Raw genomic sequence first — 18255 nt, 5'->3', positions numbered from 1 at the left:
TATTGAACATATGGACTGTGCTCAAAATGGATGATTGAGGTAACAGGAGTTCTCTTCTTGGAAAAAAAATTTATGATGCATTCAAATGGCTCTTTCTGTAATGGAAAGATGTGGTTCAGCCTGTAGCTTAAATGTACCTGATAACCATTCTTTGATTGCATTTTTCACTTTCCCTAAAATGACTCATAAGAATAAAGACTTGACTGAAGGGCATAAAAGGGCATGCAAAGGTCTAATTAACATGAGTGCAATGGCCCATACGCTCTTGCTATATATGCTTTTATTCTTGAAGTTGGGAGTCAAGGTAATGCAAGGGAAAGAGTTCACCACGAGGACCTGAGAAATCAAATGGCCCTGTAAATAAGGTAAGTTATAGAGGACCCTTTAGTAGAGAATGGAACTGCATAATATTTACAGCTTCATAAATCTGAAAGTATTGTGGTCACTGAATTTGTTGCATCAGACTTCACTGGAAAATTCTAGTAGGTGGAGATTTTTATTAATAGCTTAAGTGACTAGGGAATATATAAGGAAAATACATTGCCCTGCAAATCTTGACCAGCCAATTTCTCAAGGGAAAGAATCTTACTTAGTATAAAAAAAATCAAACTATGCTGAAAATGCCCAATATATATAATAAAATGGTAATTATATTTAAGTGGAGTTTGTTCTTGAGTGGAGTCATTTTTTTCCCCAAACTGCATGTGTAATTTTAATTTATTTTTTCCCCTGCAATATGAGTTTATTCAATTTACCTATTATATGAAAATATGAAGTAAAGAGAATTATTGAAGGCTTTCATGGCTAGAATCACTGGGTTGCTGTGAGTTTTCCAGGCTGTATGGTCATGTTCCAGAAGTCTGAGCTCACAACCTCTGAGGATCCCTGCCATAGATGTAGGCAAAATGTCAGGAGAGAACGCTTCTGGAACATGGCCATACAACCTGGAAAACTCACAGGAACCCAAAGAGAATTATATTTTTACACATGTCAAATAAAGTTTCTCTCTGTGTTTGTGAAATATGTATCCTAGGAATGTAACAAGAGCATTAAATTGAGAGGCCATGACATGCAACAGATTGCACAGTGCAGCTTATAATGAATGAAATGTCATCTTTTGCAGTACATTGAGCAATCAGCAGTATTCTTATTAAGAGTCTCCTTTCTAGCATTAGGAAAATATGATTTGTAAGAAAAATCAGTATATATGTATTTCTTTTGTGAAAGAAAGGATTCAAACCATGCTGGATTCTATGAACCATCACTTCTATCACTACACACCATTTGGGTAGATGTTTCTTGGTGGAAATCAATGTACAATGGACAATCTACTTTCATGACTTAGCCAAGATTTAACTAATTCAATATGTTCATAAAGTAGGATGAATGTCAAATAGCTTCCAAATTCTGCAATAGTATGACAAGACCTTGACTAATATCTTGTATCAGCTTCGGAATGAACATACTGTATGTATGTGTATATGTTGAACTCGAGTATTAGTTGAGGATAGGTTTGGGGGCCAAAATTGTAGATTTTGATATGTCCTGTAGATAAGTTGAGGGTCATTCAATGGAGAGGGTAAAGCACCACCTCAGGGGGCCAGCCATTCCTGGCCACCACCATTTTCCTGCTCAGACATTCAGAAAAGCTGCAAGTGGTGCTCTGGTAGAGAGAGTAGAAAGGGTCAGTGCTTTGTTTAAGTTTTGCTGGGATTGTTTTCTTCTTCTTCTTCTTCTTCTTCTTCCTCCTCTTCCTCTTCCTCTTCCTCTTCCTCTTCTTCTTTGGTAAGAGGTAATTTTCAGTACCTGGGTTGACTGGATAAGTCAACCCAGGTTTTTTGGACTTATTTTTGATTTCTCAAGGGAAAGAAACCATAGAAGAAAATTCTACAGTTATACATGAGTATGTACAGTAGTAAATTAAGTAATGTCTCCTGGCAGGACTCTCCCAAACCAGAGAGAAGCATCATTCACCCATGCTCTAATCATTGGCACAATGGGGCTCATTCTCTTCATTTGGCTCCCCAGTAAAGTGAGTTGGGGGAGGGACGTTAACACCCCCCTAGTCATACTTTACTTGGAATCAGCTGCATCTGGAGAAGGAGCTCCATTCTATTGGTGACTGCACTGTGGATGAAGATGCCTCCATCAGGTTTGGAGCCATTGGGCCAGAAGAGGTTAATATGAAATAGCTAGTTGAAATAGGAGAACTTCTTGATGATAAGACAGTTCAGCAGTGAAATATGCTGCCTTACGGTGTAATGGAGTCTCCATCTTTGGAGATTTTGAAGTAGAGGCTGAAGGCAATTTGTAGGGGGTGCTTTGATTCTGTGTTCCTGCATGGCAGGGGGATGAACTCTACTTTCCTTGTGATCTCTTCCAATGTTCCAATGCTTCTATGATTTCAATAGGAAGACCCAATAGGAAGAGCCATGGTGGCCTTTGATGACCTTCAGACAATCATATTTCCTCAGTTTGACTGCTTTCACAGGACTATCAGTAAGACAAAATGCCACAGAAGAAGAGAAGAACTTTAGAGCTCTTTGGAGGACAACAGTCTGCCTGCCCGCCTGCCCGCCTGCCTGCCTGTCATATGTAAAAAAAAACTACAAACACATCTACAAAGAACAATAAATTGTTATGTATAATTTGACTTCAGTTTTTATCACTTGAGAAAAATTGCTTCAGTGTGAGCTTCTCTTTCATACAACGTGAAACAGCAATGCATCAGAAATCTATCACTGTTTATAAGAATGAACAGCAAACACAGAGATCGGAAATGTGATGGCTCACCTTTTCCCCTCCCTACTGAGTCTGTAAATTATTCCACCAAGTGCTGAAGGTAGTATGGTATAGAACTGTCCTGCTGTTCCTTAAAGCTCTAGTGGTTTTGAGAAGAAATATTCATAACACTGTAAAACGTGAAATTGGATTTTACCCATCCTTGTCTTACATTGGCTTTGCTTGCTTGTCTCCTTTTTTAAAAAAGTCAGCTCAAAAATAATATATACCTAAAAGCCTAGATCTAAGAAAATACAATATATCTTGGGTGAGTTTATGAAACAAAATGCCATTTAAAAAAATTTAATCCACATGCACTAGGAAGAGGCATTTCAGTTCCAAGAAGTCAAATTCAGAATTATAACACAAGAATTCTACAACATTGTCTCCTGAGCAAATGATAAGAATAGAGAATTGGTTTTCACCCTTTATCTATACATACTTTCTCCTACCTACAAAGAAACAAATGAAAATGGCTGGGACAAAAACATCTCAACAAATAATTTTCAGCATAAGATTTGTTTTGGTCTTTAGAACCAATGTATTTGTTTAACACACACACACACACACACACACATACATGTATCACAATCCCATTTGTACTAAACAATGATTCTGTGAAGCGAAAAATATTTTTTTTGGTTATCAACAGATGATCCCATTGACCTTCGGTGTAGTCAGAAAATCTATATAACATCTATGTTTTACTTCATTTTAGTTTAGTTTATTTAATGTTAGCTAAACCTTGTGTTTTGTGGCTCTGGGCATTCGGATGGAAGATACAAAACCAATCCTTCAGTCATGAGAAACTTTATATCCTGCAGTACACTGGAATTCTCATGGGAGACACAGAAAATATCCAACAAATTACAGAATGCAGGTTCTATAAAAAATCTAGTGTTTGTAGGCTGCACACAAAGTACAACATTTGAATCAATACACCATTTACTCAGTGAACTGAGGTAAAATTGAAATCTGCTTCGTTTGCAGGGAATAACGTGTATATCCCTAAGTTATGAGGATTGACAGAGCAACAGCATCCTCTGTCTTGGCAGGGATACAGAGGAAAGGAAGAGGAGGAGGATTGGGAAGAACTGCCAAATGATAGTTTTTAAAAGACATGAAGGCAACCTGGCTAAAGGTTTAGACTTGAGCTGAAATCTAGATGAACAGGTCATATGGCAATGTAGAATCTGGGAGAAGAAGCATTTCTTGGTGAGGGGTAGATGGCAAAACATCATCAATAGCTGCAGCAGTTTCTATCATTTCTGCCATGGGCCCAAATCCCACACAGCTTTAACCTCGGCAGACAGGATATATAGTGAGACTTTTCTAGGAACTGCTGCTTTGCTTTGTGGAAAATCTTCAAGTACTAACCAGTCTTGACCCTGCTTGAAAGCTCTTGTCTGGTTAGTACTTGGATGGAATACCATCAGGAATTCCAAGTGCTGTAGGCTATATTTCTGAGGTAGCCAACAGGAAACCACTTCTGAATACTCCTTACCTAAGAAAAAACATTGAAAGCACATACACACAGAGACTATGGGGAGCTTTTGATGCAGGAGTTGGGCATCTGTTAGGGCTTATACAACAAGAAAGCTTTTGATAGAACTGCTAGTACTTTTGCTTTACTCCCTGCCTTGTTCAAAGTATGATAGATCCAAGTAAATGCTTACACCATCTCTCTCATCATTCTCTTCCTTGCTCATTTTTTTTGTTCCCTAACAAGCAGAAGTACTAGATGCACACAAACACCTTTGCAAACAGAAAGTCATTCCTGGTAGGGCTGTGAACACATCAGTTTTTCAAAATGGGCTCTGGCTGTTTTAGTTCTTTTAGTCAGCCATAACAGCATGGGTGCCACCACCATTTTTCCCCCGACCGCAACATATTACGTGGCTGCTAACCACAGCTGATTTCTGTTTCTTTCAGCTACACGTGGAGCTTGGAAACACAGCTATGTAGTGAAGTTATGAGCCCTGTTGCCTGCCTGAGCCAATCAGGAGAAGAAAGCCACTCACATGCAAGCTAGCTCAGTGTCTTTGCTGCTCTTAGGATTGCTTCGCTTGCTTTTTGACTCAATTCCAGTCTTTTCCTTTGGCATTTTTATGTATGTATTTATTGCATTTATATACCTCTTTTCTCATCCCCGGGGGACTCAGAGTGGTTCACATCAAATAAATGGCAAAAATTAAATGTCTCACAAAGAATAAACACAGTATATCACATATCTAAAACAATGACATATAACTATAGATTAAACCATTAAGACTAGAAACCATCAAACATAAAACATTTTAATATTGTACTGATCTTGAGGTTGTCATCCATCTGCTACATTATTGTTGTCACTTACCAAATGCTTGTTTGCATAACCAAGTTTTAGTTATTTTCTAAACACCAGGGGGGGGGGGTGTCTAATCTTGCTGGGGAGGGAGTTCCATAGATGAGGGACCACACATGAGAAAGTCCTGTCTTTCATCCCCTCCAATTGCACCTGCAATGGCAGCAGGACTGAGAGCATGACCTTCCCAGCTGATCTTAATACTCTAGCTGGTTCATAAAGGGAGATGTGTTCGGATAGCTAAGCTGGACCGGAACTGTTTAGCGATTTATAGGCTAAGGCCAGCACTTTAAATAGTGCTCGGTAGCAGACTGGCAGCCAGTGGAGCTGATGCAACATGGGGTTGTGTTCTCCTTGTATGCAGCTCCGGTAAGCAATCTGGCTGCCACCCCTTGGATCACTTGAAGCTTCAAAACAATCTTCAAAGACAACCCTACGTAGAGCGTGTTGCGGTAGTCTATTCTCGATGTAACAAGAGCATGGCTACCATGGCCAAGTCTGACTTCCTAAGATACGGGCACAGCTGTACCTTTCTCTTAATGCAATATATTTAATTCCTTCTTTTTTACAATTTTGCTAGGAAAATTAAGGTGTGTGTGTTTGGGGGTCTTTGAAAGGGAATTGGGGGGGGGGGTTTGTTTAAATATTGGGGTGATTTACTGAAGGGAGGGGATAGCCTGACTCCCTTGAGTTCCCATGGGGACAATTTAATTCCTCCCCAGGTTTAGTTGAAGGATATTAGGGAAAAGGACCACAGAAAAGGTGTTTTCACTGCTTTTCACACTGAGATTTGTCTTCCTGCCTGGAGACCCCCGAGAAGCATAGTAATTTACTGGGCTCCATATAATACTCTTACATTCCACATCTCTTCTGCTATGGCATTTGAATGGGAGGTGACAACACATGCTGAAGGAATGGCCCCTTCAAGGCTGTGACAATCAGGCTTCAGCTAATGGAAGAGATTATTCCTCTCTGTTTTTACAACAGCACCAATTAAAAGAAACCATTTTGCAAAATTATAGAGATAATGACCAGAAAATACACTGGTGTTCAAGAGGTGTTGGAAGGCCACAAACATGCAACCCATAAATGTAATTCCCTTAACCCATGACACATTTTTCATGGGTTGAAGTCTCATCATTGTAGCCCTAAATGCAGAAAGAAGAGGTGGAGTACAGTGAATATGGACAGTAAGCATGACTCTTCTGGCCAGTGGCCACTAGGCTTGCTGGCTTAGGGCTTTTTAGACAAGAGCCCAGAAGAGGACTCTGCTTTGAAATAACATCTATGAAAGAACTGAATAAGATGCAAAGATATATCATTGAATACTGATTTCAGAACCATCCTGCAATAGCTTTTCCAATTTTCCAATGTCACTGTATGAAATGGAAAGATAGTGAAAGCATAAGATAGGAAGAAATCAATGTATTTGGAATGTAATGCTGGAAAGGGATTCTGCAGATACCTCTAGATTGCCCGAAAGACAAGTGAATGGGTCTGAGAGCAAATAAAGCCAAAACTCTAATTAGAAGTCAAAATGAACAAACTGAGGCTATCATGCTTTGGACACATTATCAGATACCGATTTGAAAAAAGATGTTGATGCTAGGTAAAGTGAAAGGCAGTAGAAAAGGTGGACTACATGTAGATTTATTTAACCAAGGAAGCCAAAGCCCTGAGTTTACAATACCTGAGCAGAGCAGTTGATGTACGGGGCTTTTGTAAGTCTTTCACTTGTGAGTTGACCATAAGTAAAAGCCACTTAATGAAAAACAAAAACATCCTAAAAGAGTGAAATTCCTGAAGCTTTTGGGTTTTACAGTGGCTTCAACAGGCTAATGAGTAGATTAAATGTGCTGTTTGTGGGAAGGATCAGAGAATGATAAAATGGTCATCAGCATCCTCCAGAGTCTTAAAGTTCCTATTGTCCTTTTGTGAGAAAAAGAAATCAGCCCCTATATAGTTTTGAGGTGTGAGTAAATCTGGGGACTCTTTGGTGGCTGGGAAAAAAAAACAGGTTGAAGTTTTATGCAGCATGCATGCCTTACTCTGTCAGTGCTTGGGTTAGAGTCTGAGAACAGACTCCATATTGAGTTTTCTACTAAAAAAATAAAGCTGGGATATACATGGAATTTTTATAAAAGAAAACATAAACAAAGGACATACTAATAGACACCCATGCAACACCTGTTCCTGCATTTGGTTCACCAGGGAACTGACTCGATAAAAAATGGTCAGGGATGGTCAGAAACAGTTGTGATTCCAATGAACAAAAAAGGCCCTCTATGTTTAGACACTATCTGCATGCCTGAGAGTACACAAAAACACAATGAGGTGCTAGAAGGGAGCTGAGGTGCATATAGATTTAGAGAAACACTTTGGTGGTCCGGATGAAGAAATAAATATTTCAGGCCTCTCTCTGTACAGAAGTAATAATGAGCAACAAAACTCCTTGTAGTTCTGTATTGCTTGGAGTGTTCCATTTCAGACTTCCAAGCAAGATCAAGATAGTAGATCATCCTGCCGCTTCGTTGAAATTGGAATCACAATTTTGCATTAATGTTGACAGCATTCTCTAACCTACAATCTAGGTCAGATCTCAACTGAAAATGGAGAGAAACAACACTTGCTTTGAAGTCTGGTTGTTTGCTTGCTGCTATATAAGTATTTATTAATATTAATGGTGTAAAGTTAAGCTCTTCTCATAAATTATTTAAGCAAAGACATTATTGTAAATGATCACGTATGGCCAAGATATTAAAAGTTTAGAAATAGTCTAGCACTACCTCTTGTTTTGACAATTCTCCTTATTATACAGATAATAGTCTGACATAAGCACGATAGGTTCACATTTGTTTCCTTTTATTTACACATAATTGAAGCATTGTATTGTTAAGGGAAGGAAGGAACCAAGGGAACAGGCTAGCCTGAAAAATGCTTCTGGGAGACTAGCAATATTTTCCTCACTACATCTTATTATTTTCTGTTGGGATTGAAAGAAACTTTGAAGGCTGGAATAAATGCAGAGAAGTAAAATACTTTTAAAATTGTATAGGTCTCAATTGGATAAATGCAATGTATCTCTGGATTAGGGCTTGGAGAATTAGGCCAAGATTATCCATCAGGAGAGGGAACTACATCTCCATTGTGATGTCTCAGTAGCTATGGTGCTACTTCCAAAGCCTAGTTTTTCAGCATTGCAGCCCTCCCCCAATGTAAGGCAATTTTTATGCAGGGATGGAGCCAGCACAATGCAGCTATCTGGAGACATTGTGACAAGCATCTCATTTCAGTATGAACAGCTATAGAGAGAGAACAGACTTATCCATCATCATCTCCCCACTGGAAATGGCCCTGTTGTTGGGGATGTGCTGCTAAAAAGATCAGTTTTGGTGGAAACTTTGTTATCTGCACAATGATCATAAAAGTGAATTGTAAAAGAGTAAAGCAGACTTACAACACCATAATTATTCAGCAGGATGCCAGCTACTCCCTGGGCCAGTGGTTCTCAACCTGTGGGTCCCCAGGTGTTTTTGCCTACAACTCCCAGAAATCCCAGCCAGTTTACCAGCTGTTAGGATTTCTGGGAGTTGAAGGTTAAAACATCTGGGGGCCCACAGGTTGAGAACCACTGTCCTAGGCTACTATTGTATTTCATGGTTACATATTGTACATCTATACTCACATAGAATCATAGAAACATTGAGTTGGAACAGACCACACAGATCATACAATCCAATCCCCTGTAATGCAGGAAAAGGACAAGCAAAGCATCCCTGACAGATCACATTCTGAGGCAATGAATTCCATAGTTGAACAACTTCTTGTGATCAGGAAGTTCTTCCTAAGGTTCAGATGGAATCTCTTTCCTGTAATTTGAACCCATTGCTCCAAGTCCTAGTCTCCAGGATGGCAGAAAACAAGCCTGTTCTCTCTTCCTTATGACATCCTTTCATAAGGAACATGTTCCAGCTTGTCAACATCTCTCTTAAACCCCCAGAATTGCACTATAGCTAGCTATTTCTCCCTCAACCAGTAAGCCCCTTTGGTACCTACATCTGAGTAGACCTGTATGGAATTGTGTTATAAAGTCAACATGAAAGAGATTTGCAAGAGATTAATGTATGTTATTGGAAGAGGAAGATCAGGTTGTGAATGTCTTGAGAAAGAGAGAAAATGAATGAATGAGATAGTGGGGAAGTCAAAACTGGAGTGTACATGTGTGAGAGAAGGAAGGAGTGAGAATTAAAAAATAATATAGGATGAACAATGTGATGCAAAGTAATATGCACATATGAATAAGGGGGTATAGGTGTGGAATACCTGAGAAAGAATGAATGAAGATATAATTGATCAACAAATGAATGTATGTGTGTGGGTATGAGATGGGACATATAGTCCTTAAAGGAGATGGGATGCACTTATAAAGGTAAATCAGGTTTAGACATTTTATTTTTCATAGTTTTTGTTGTCAGAAAATGCCTCATTTGGTACTAGGAGCAATTCATGATCATTTGCTAAATCAGTAATCAAAATCACAAATCACTCTTTTTTGCAAGTTCACATAACATATTTTTATCACCAGCCTGAGTTGGAGCTGAGCATTGTTGAAGAATTCTCTCATTAACCTTGAATAGAGGGAAATATTTAATATCACTTCAGCACCAGAGACTTACACAGAGAGAAATAATCCAAACAAGCATTTTAAATATTTGAACAAATACTTGAGCTGTAGTGAATGAAATATTTTTATGATGTCATGCCATTTGGAAATGCTTCACTCTCTGTTCTGTTCAATGAAGTATAAAAAAGGAACATTATGGGATGTTACTTGTGTTATGAAGGGAAGATGATCTACATTTATGGAAGTATACAATTGTATTCACAGTATATATATACTCATGTATATATCTAGAAATTTAGTTTAAGAGGTTATCCCAAAGACCTGAGTTGACTTATCCACAGATTAGACATTTTCCCACCAAATTTATAGAATGGATGTTGCAATCCGCCAATCGTACTATCTGCTCTGTGGAATTCTGGGAAATGTAGTTTAGGGAAGCTGAGGACCTCTCAAACGAGAATTGTAAAGGCCCTGAATTACATTTCCCAGAATTTTGCAGGTGCAACTCAAGTGATTGGCAGATGACAGCCTCTGTTCTATAAAGCTGGTGGGAAAACATCCTAAGTAATGTTCCGTAATTCTACTCAAATAGAGTGGTGAATTTTTTCTCTGATTAGAGTGGTCAAATGTAAGAGCTTGGGATTTTATTGCGTGAAGCCACTATTCCATGTTAGCCATATAATCACCAATAGCAGTTCCATACTGGCATGAGCATCCTTGCTAGCACACCTCTCTCTCCAATGTGAAATAGTAAATAAACAAACATAAAATCATGACTAATTAGACATTAAGCAACATGGATGCTGTGGCTCCATCCCAGATCTCTCTGCCCTTCAGTTGTGAATTTCTTTGTGATTGCACAGTAGAAAAAACACAGTTCAGCTAAGTAGGAAATGCGTGTGGGTTCATCCATCTTTGTGCAAAAGAGTAGTGATTATATTATAATGTACTGATTGATGTAATAAACTTACTTTATTGGTGATAATGACCATAGACAAGAAGAAAGACAGCTAGTTTACCAGAAAAGCTTCCTTTGTAAAACTGAGAGAGACTGGGGTTGAAGAAAGCGAAGTGTGATGTGTGCTTCAAAGTTACAGCCCATCAAAAAGCCTTTTGGGGCCGCAGTTCATCCCTAAATCAAAGTAAAAGCATGCTAGGTGAACACTTTATTCTTTGCTGTGACAGCTGTTCACTATATCACTGAGGAGGTTGACTGCTTCAAGTGGGGCCTGTAAACCTATTGCATTTAGGTCACAATCTGACTTACAAAGATGAAATCCAGAAGTCCAAGTCAAGCTCAGAGAGAGCTCACTTGTACAGGTAAATGCTGCCTCCCGATTCTGTCAATTAACAGATTTAAATGCCAATGAAACAGTGTTAACAAGACCTGCTTTAAAATAGGCACATGACCAAGGCTCCTGGAAATGAAATGAAATACCAGGAGATGAATAATAATGACATATCTGGCGGCATTGATAAAGACAAGGCTTAAAGTACTAAAGAGCATGATAGCAGTTCTACTGAAAGCAGATGACTAAAATACATGTGATAAACCTGTATTAGAAGGCAAAGGTGTCACTGAACATCTCTTATAAACCTCAGCTTAGAATATTTTAAATATATTATGGGTACATGAAAAATGAAATAAAACGATGATGTGTAATTCCTGCTAGATAGGAAACAATTCTGAAAGAAGTGGATGGAGGGTGTTACTTCTTTCTTTGTTTAGAGAAAAAAGGAGGATAAAACATGATAGAAAATGCAAATTGTAAGCAGATTATAGATAAGATAATATTTATGAAACTATTAATAATAGCATAGATATAGTTTTTGCCATTCAGCTTTATGGACTAGACAATTCTGCAGATTAGAAGCACCTCCATAGGAGGTTTCATGATGCTATTCTTCCTTGCCCTCTGACCTACCCATTTTCAGTTCTCTATGATGATGAAAATCTGCTCTGGTGGCAGACAAAAGGGGACATTGACAAAAATAGACTTCTTTAATTTCCTCTTACAGAAGCCTCTGGATGTTGGAACTGGATCTTTCACTGAACCAAACAGCAAGAGAGAACACCAAGTCTGAATCCAACACAGAATTTGTTTTATATTATAAACAGGTTTGCTTAAAGGTTTGATTCAACAAATGCTTCAAGGATTCCCAAAATTGCAGTAGAACAATGTAGACACTTAATGTACCATACCATACTGAACACATCTGCTCTCAATGCTAACCCTTCAGATGATGAATGGCAATTCCCATGAGTAAAATTCTGAGTGGCCATGGGTGAGAGAGAATGGGAACTGTAATACAATAATGTTTGTTGGGCCCAGTTTTGATACACGTAATGAGATTATGTATGGCACAATGCAATATGTCTCATGCAACAAAAAGAGCTTGGCTGAACAATGCAGAAGTTTTGTTTTGCTTCACTTTGCTTTGCTTCACTTTGCTTTGCTTTGCAGGAATGCCAACACTGTACTTGAAAATAGTACATGTGCTTGGATGGATTGATGTATATACTAGGCCTGGGTAACAACGGAAAAATTTGTTTCTAAAATCGATTTGTATTTGGGTTTTTTTTTGTTTTGATATTTAAAATAATTACAAAATTTTCCCTTTAAAAAGTTCGGTATTTACAAAATTTCGTAAATGTGAAAAAAATTACAAAACATTAACAAATCGATTTCCAAAACAATAACGAATCGATTCGTTAATGGCGGACGCGACCGCGAAATACGCTAAAAAACCTCCAAAAACTTCTGAAGCTTCCCTCTCCCTCTGTTGTTGACTGTTGGTGTGATATTATAAATTTTTTTCACTAATTAAACAAAAAACTTGCCCCAGACATGCAGAAATAATAACGAAACGACCTCAGAACAATAACGAAACGAATACAATAACAAAATATGAAGCATTTACAAAACGTGTTTTAAAATTCGTTTTTTTAAAAAATTGCTCCAGAATGGTTCGTTACCGTTTTGTAACTGAAAAAAATAACGAATTATTAACGAATTACGAATTAACGAAACGAAACCACCCAGCCCTAGTATATACATATATGTATATGGACTGAAGCTGCATGGAGAAGCAGAATTCACAGCCAAACTTAAAGATCCAGTACTGAATTCATTAAATGGAAAATTGCAGACACTTTCTGTAAATATAGGCAAAATATGTATACATTCAAAAGAATACTTAATTGTTTATAACAGGACCTTTTTACTGTTGTTATTTATCATTATTTGGTCTGTACAACAATTAATCTGGCCATTCAATAAAGAATGTGGTCTAAATCATAGGATTATTATGTTTTCTCTATGGTTCTACTTTTCATTTCACTACAGCTCTATTTGGGCATTCATAAAAGGATTTAAAATCAGCATGTGAGATGGGTTGCACTCTCTCTCTGGCCCTATCTGATATGTTTCTTCTCATGTAGTGAATTACATCTGAGTTACTGATCCTCTGGGTTGCATGTAAGCTCCCCACATGACCAGAAATCTTTAAAAATAAGGATTGTTGATTGTATAGAGATAAAACACACATATAAGTCACTGTCCTATTCACACTTTCATTCTCTTTGTGAGAAAAGTGGCAACAGAAAGTGTTATAATCTAATATCACTTGGTTATAGATGTGGACTTATTTCTGGGTTTCAGTTGGGTTGTCTATTTGTTTTTGTTTAGTTAATTACAGCATTGAATGTCTGCCTTTTTTGGATTGAAAACCACCTTAAGTTCCCTTGGGGAGATAGGGCAGGATATAAATAAAGTTTTTATTTACTGTATTTACAGAGGTAGGTAAGCCTAACACACTCTCCTCCTTGCATGTTGTGGACATCATCACCTAGAAAACTAATATACTGCGAGGGAAAAGTTGGGGAAGACTGGTTTTTCTTTAAATGGTTACTTATGTATTGGGGATCTTACAAACCCCAACATACAGTATGAAGCAGTACCCTCCAGGAACAGGCTTGTAACCTCAACAACTCTTTATGAGAAGTAGACTTGAGTAGTAATACTTCTTCAAAACACAACTATTTCTTACATTTAAAATATGAGTTACCTTATCAGTTTTCACATCGTACCTATTACCTTGAATTCCATTTTTATAAATGTGAAATGGTCAATCAAACAGACATGCATTGTGTTCACTTCTGCATTACTCACTCAATCAAACAGAAAGACATAAAACTTCAGGAAGCATCAGAATATCTTCTGAACAAGAGCTTAGAAAGAAAAAAAAATAACTCACCAGACATTGTGAACTGGTAAGAGATAACAGTGGAAGCCAGTATACTATGGGACTGTGGACTTGCTGTAAGTTCTTCATTAGTGGCATGAGTACTCAGATGGTGTTGCAATGTACTGTCCATGGTTAAGGCAACCCAATTTTCATCTGGAGTTAATAAGTACTGTGGCATGGAAATTTTCACATAATGTGTTTGTACGGAGTGTAGCTGGTCAGATAATACTGAATCAGATATCCTATCAACCGAAAATTCACATAATGAATGCCTGTCAAGAAAATCAGCCACTGGGCCTGTCTGTGTAATGCCTGCATGCCTGAGATGCAAATCAAGTCTTCCTTCAGAACGGATCGGCATATGTGCTGTGTACTCATCAGAATGACATGCAACATGGCTGTCATTTTCTTCTCTAGGAGCTTCACTTGATTGGAAAACAAAGATTGTATCCTCTTGACTCATTAATGGCTGCATTTCCTTAATTGGATCATATAGTGGGTTGTTCAGTGTTGGTAGAATATGCATTGAAGTCAGCTTTTCTACATCAATTAATTTCCTTGTCACATAACTGTTTCCTCCTTGAGAGGTTTTGATTGTTGAAAAGGATGGCTCCAAATGGAAGGTTTCTGAAAGAACAGTTGCTATACAGTCTGAATAAATACATGAGAAACCAGTGTTTAGTCCCTGTAAGGGTGTAGTCTTAACATATTCTTCCAGCCTGGATTTATCTCTGCCTCTTTCAGCAGGATACCAAGAAGATACTTTTTTGAACTTCATTGATGGTGCTGTTTCAGAAGTTGAAACAAATGAATACCCAGAAGTAACAGCAGTAGATTTTATTAATGTATACCAACTGGTTAGCATTGTCAAGTTCACCCAGGATGCCTCATAAAATAGGGATTCTTTGCTATGTAAAACGTGATCTGAAGATTCATCCAAGAATTTTATATCAACTATGGAGTCCTTCATACATGTTTGATTTAAATTGCTTAAAGAACAAGTAGACAGTGTGAGGAGCTCTGTGATCTCATGGCTGAAAGATGACATACTAATATCTAAATATTCATTGGGATGGGATATTTGTCTTTTGGATCCCTGTATCACTGATGAGCTAAAGCAGTCTACCTTTTCTAAGTCAGTTTTTTCTGAGGGGAAAATAAATGTCATTGATGGCTTTAATAAAATCCAGTCCTCACCTTCTGACGTTATAGAAATAGCTAATTGCTGTCTAGTGATCTCACGAGGTAAGAAAAGTATCGAAAGAGTTGAGTGCACAATTGCTGGAGTGGCCAGCTGAGATCCAGGAGAAAATAATGAGTAACTATTTGATTCAGTCTTGGTTTCTGGCATGTTACTAATTGCTGAGCTTGTGTCTATGGCAGGTAAAGTAAAAATCTCATGGTTTGCTACTGACAAACCTCTTTGCGACGAGGGAAGAGGAACTGTCATTAAGGACTTTATGATGAATGAGATCCCATCATACTTATCTTCTGAGTGCATGACTAGTGTTGCATCTGGTGAACTATCAATCATCACCTCTGCCACAGCTGTTATGTTGAATTTTGTTCCTCTTGAAGATAGGCCTATATACCCCAACAGCTGGGAAGTGAGAATGTCTGTGGAGGAAGTAAGCAAAACTGATGCTGAAGACTTGCTATCAGCAGTCAATGGTCCCAGTCCAAAGCTTTCAAATGATATGCTGGACATTAATTTAGCCATACTGATGGTTGAAAAATTCCCATGGTTGAGAAAGCTTGTCTTTTGAAGACCTTTAGAGGATTAAAAAATAAGGGGGGAAAGTTAGAAGGAAATAAAAAATGAACAACGTTGGCCCTAGGCTGGATCAGCAGCAAATTGCATTGCTACCTGAAAACCATTAATTCTCACCCAGGCATCCCACAGCAGACAAATACAACTCCGTAAATCATATTCTTAATAAAAGTGTAAAAAAGATTTTAGTGACCTCAAGAGCTGACTAAATGCAAACTCTCACATTATTCACATTGCGAGGGCTGTATCCAGAACAAATAGCGTTGCTTGGAAGAGATGTATTAAATTGGCTAAATCAAATTGTTTCTGAGAATCAATACAAAAAAGAATAAATTACAGATCTATGCTATCAAGAACTTGAAGGGCTGACATGATCTGGAAAAGTTACAAAGATAATTATATTAACTAATTGGGTCACATTCACTTTGCTTATCTATGTCAAGAAGAAATATTATGTAGCTTTAAAAACAAGGAGGGGAAGGACAAAAAGAATTAGCCAATAGAGACCATAAAACATGCACTCTTAAGCTCAGTGTATAATGGTACATGTTTAGAGTAGTTGTCGCTAAATGACGGCACTCAGATATATGGAACTCAAAATAGGCCACTGTATTTATGGCACTCTTCTATTTTTAATGGTTCCAACTTCCTGTGCTGACGGGTTCTCTGAATCCCAGATACAAAGAAATGAGGAAGGGAAGAGAACAGAGGAGCTTGTTCCAAGCATGTGTATATACGAGTATAAAAACACGGAGAGGATGGGAAAAGATATAGACAAGAAAAGATATGACTGAAGAGAAGAAATCCAGGGTTCTCATGAGCAAAGCAAAATTATCTGCCTCCTAATCACAAGAGAGTTGTGCCAACAGTGGGGGCAGTGACATATTGTGAAGCCTATGAAATTGCACATACCAGTCAACCCAAATGAGAAATTCAGTAAGTTATGGAAGGATGCAATTCCCTACACAGACGAGGCCAAGAGATAGAGAAAGAATATTGTCCTCGCAACAAGCATTCAGTTCAAATGAAAATGGCATGCAAATTTGCAGGCAAGACAGATGGATAGTAAAAGAAAGGCAAACTGCAAACCTGGAAAGAAATTATAGTTTGATAAAAGAATCCAAAAGGAATAGAGAATACAAATGGCATTCCCATGCAACAGAAAATTTGCAACAAATGCACACAGGTTAAAAGAGTTTCACATCCAATCAATCGAGTTTTTGGCACTGACCTGTAGAAGTCCGTGATGGAGACATCTCAGATATTATGAGGCTTGACTGTCCTTGGGTGAAGCCTCCTTTTAATGGCTCAGCAGAGGGCTCTCTGTCCATTTTCATTGTGGCCTGGGGCCTCCAAGGGGCATCAGGAAAGCAGGTGATATTGTTTATTCCATCCACACAATGATATCCAACTGGGCAGGTTTGCATTAAGCAGTCATCATAATTAAGCTCACAGCTTTGGCCCTATAAGGGATTTAAAAAAAATCATTTTGAAGGCCATTTTCAATTTTATATTAACATTAAATGGTTCACGTTATAGCTCTCTTTCATCCCCCCACACCACCCTCAGATGTTGCCTATTTAAATTGGGGAAGCTGCGCTTACCAAAATTAATCGGATCTGACTGAGCATTTTGCCTTTACTGATTTCATGGCATAGATCTAGGCTTTTAAACTGTAATTTAATCATGACATTTTGACTTCCCATCACTTCAAAGAACAACTATTAATGTTAGAATAAAGATTCCATCCCATAGTCCCTGCAACATGTTGTGCCCTGGGAATAGCTCTGTTCCTAAATCATCCGCCGCTTTGCAATGTAACAATATGGTCCTTAGAGATTAAATTAAAAGAATATAGAGGGATGCAAACAAAGAATTTGTTCTGATGTTGTAATTACTTTACATTGCACTGGCTCCAAGTGCACAGTGATTTCCACACTATTAATTGATTTGTGTAGCCTGTTGCCACCATAGCCTTACGAAACAGGTACTAACACAGTAAAATGGTAGCTAGCTCTTAGAAAAGCAAGAACTGTGCTGTATCTGCATCTCTAGGTAGCTGCATATTTGCCATTAGAATTGCAGTCTTCCAGATTTCATAGATAAAAAATGGGATACATGTGGCTAAACAATATGAGAGTGAGGTTGAAAAGAGAAAAGTTATTAATGAGGAAGACCACTTAAGCTAGAAAAGCTGCAATGATTTGTTTTTGCCTGAGCCACTTAAGCTAGAAAAGCTGCAATGATTTGTTTTTTGCCTGAGACAAAAATCCATCCTTTCCCCACTGCTGAGCTATACTAGTATGACATTATACTTTGAACACAGTTTGCAGCAACTGAAGCAAGTTGAGGACAAAAGAGGAAGGTGGAAAGAGGAAAGATAAAATGGGACATTTAAAAAGAAATTGTGGGATGACAGAGTAAGTTGGAGGTTATGGTATTGCTCTTCAGTGTGTGTGTGTGTGTGTACACATACATACATACACA

General features: G+C 38.1%; 1 protein-coding gene across 3 annotated transcripts in view; it reads right to left on the bottom strand.

The window, feature by feature from the left end:
* The window catches only part of EYS (eyes shut homolog), a 1026188-nt gene that overhangs the window by 361546 nt on the left and 646387 nt on the right, over window positions 1-18255 (bottom strand). For 2 of the 3 annotated variants that reach the window (XM_067468024.1, XM_067468032.1), the window contains 2 exons: window positions 17000-17231; window positions 14007-15767 (listed from right to left, as the gene is read on the bottom strand). In XM_067468024.1, coding sequence (XP_067324125.1) covers window positions 14007-15767; window positions 17000-17231 — 1993 coding nt within the window. The remainder of the gene's footprint in view (window positions 1-14006; window positions 15768-16999; window positions 17232-18255) is intronic. The other variant, XM_060752827.2, reaches the window with a different exon arrangement.

The sequence above is a fragment of the Anolis sagrei genome, chromosome 1 (assembly GCF_037176765.1).
Source record: "Anolis sagrei isolate rAnoSag1 chromosome 1, rAnoSag1.mat, whole genome shotgun sequence".
In the NCBI taxonomy this organism is placed as follows: domain Eukaryota; kingdom Metazoa; phylum Chordata; class Lepidosauria; order Squamata; family Dactyloidae; genus Anolis; species Anolis sagrei.
Note: the sequence above shows the minus strand (reverse complement) of the source record. Positions and strands in the feature narration are given on the sequence as shown.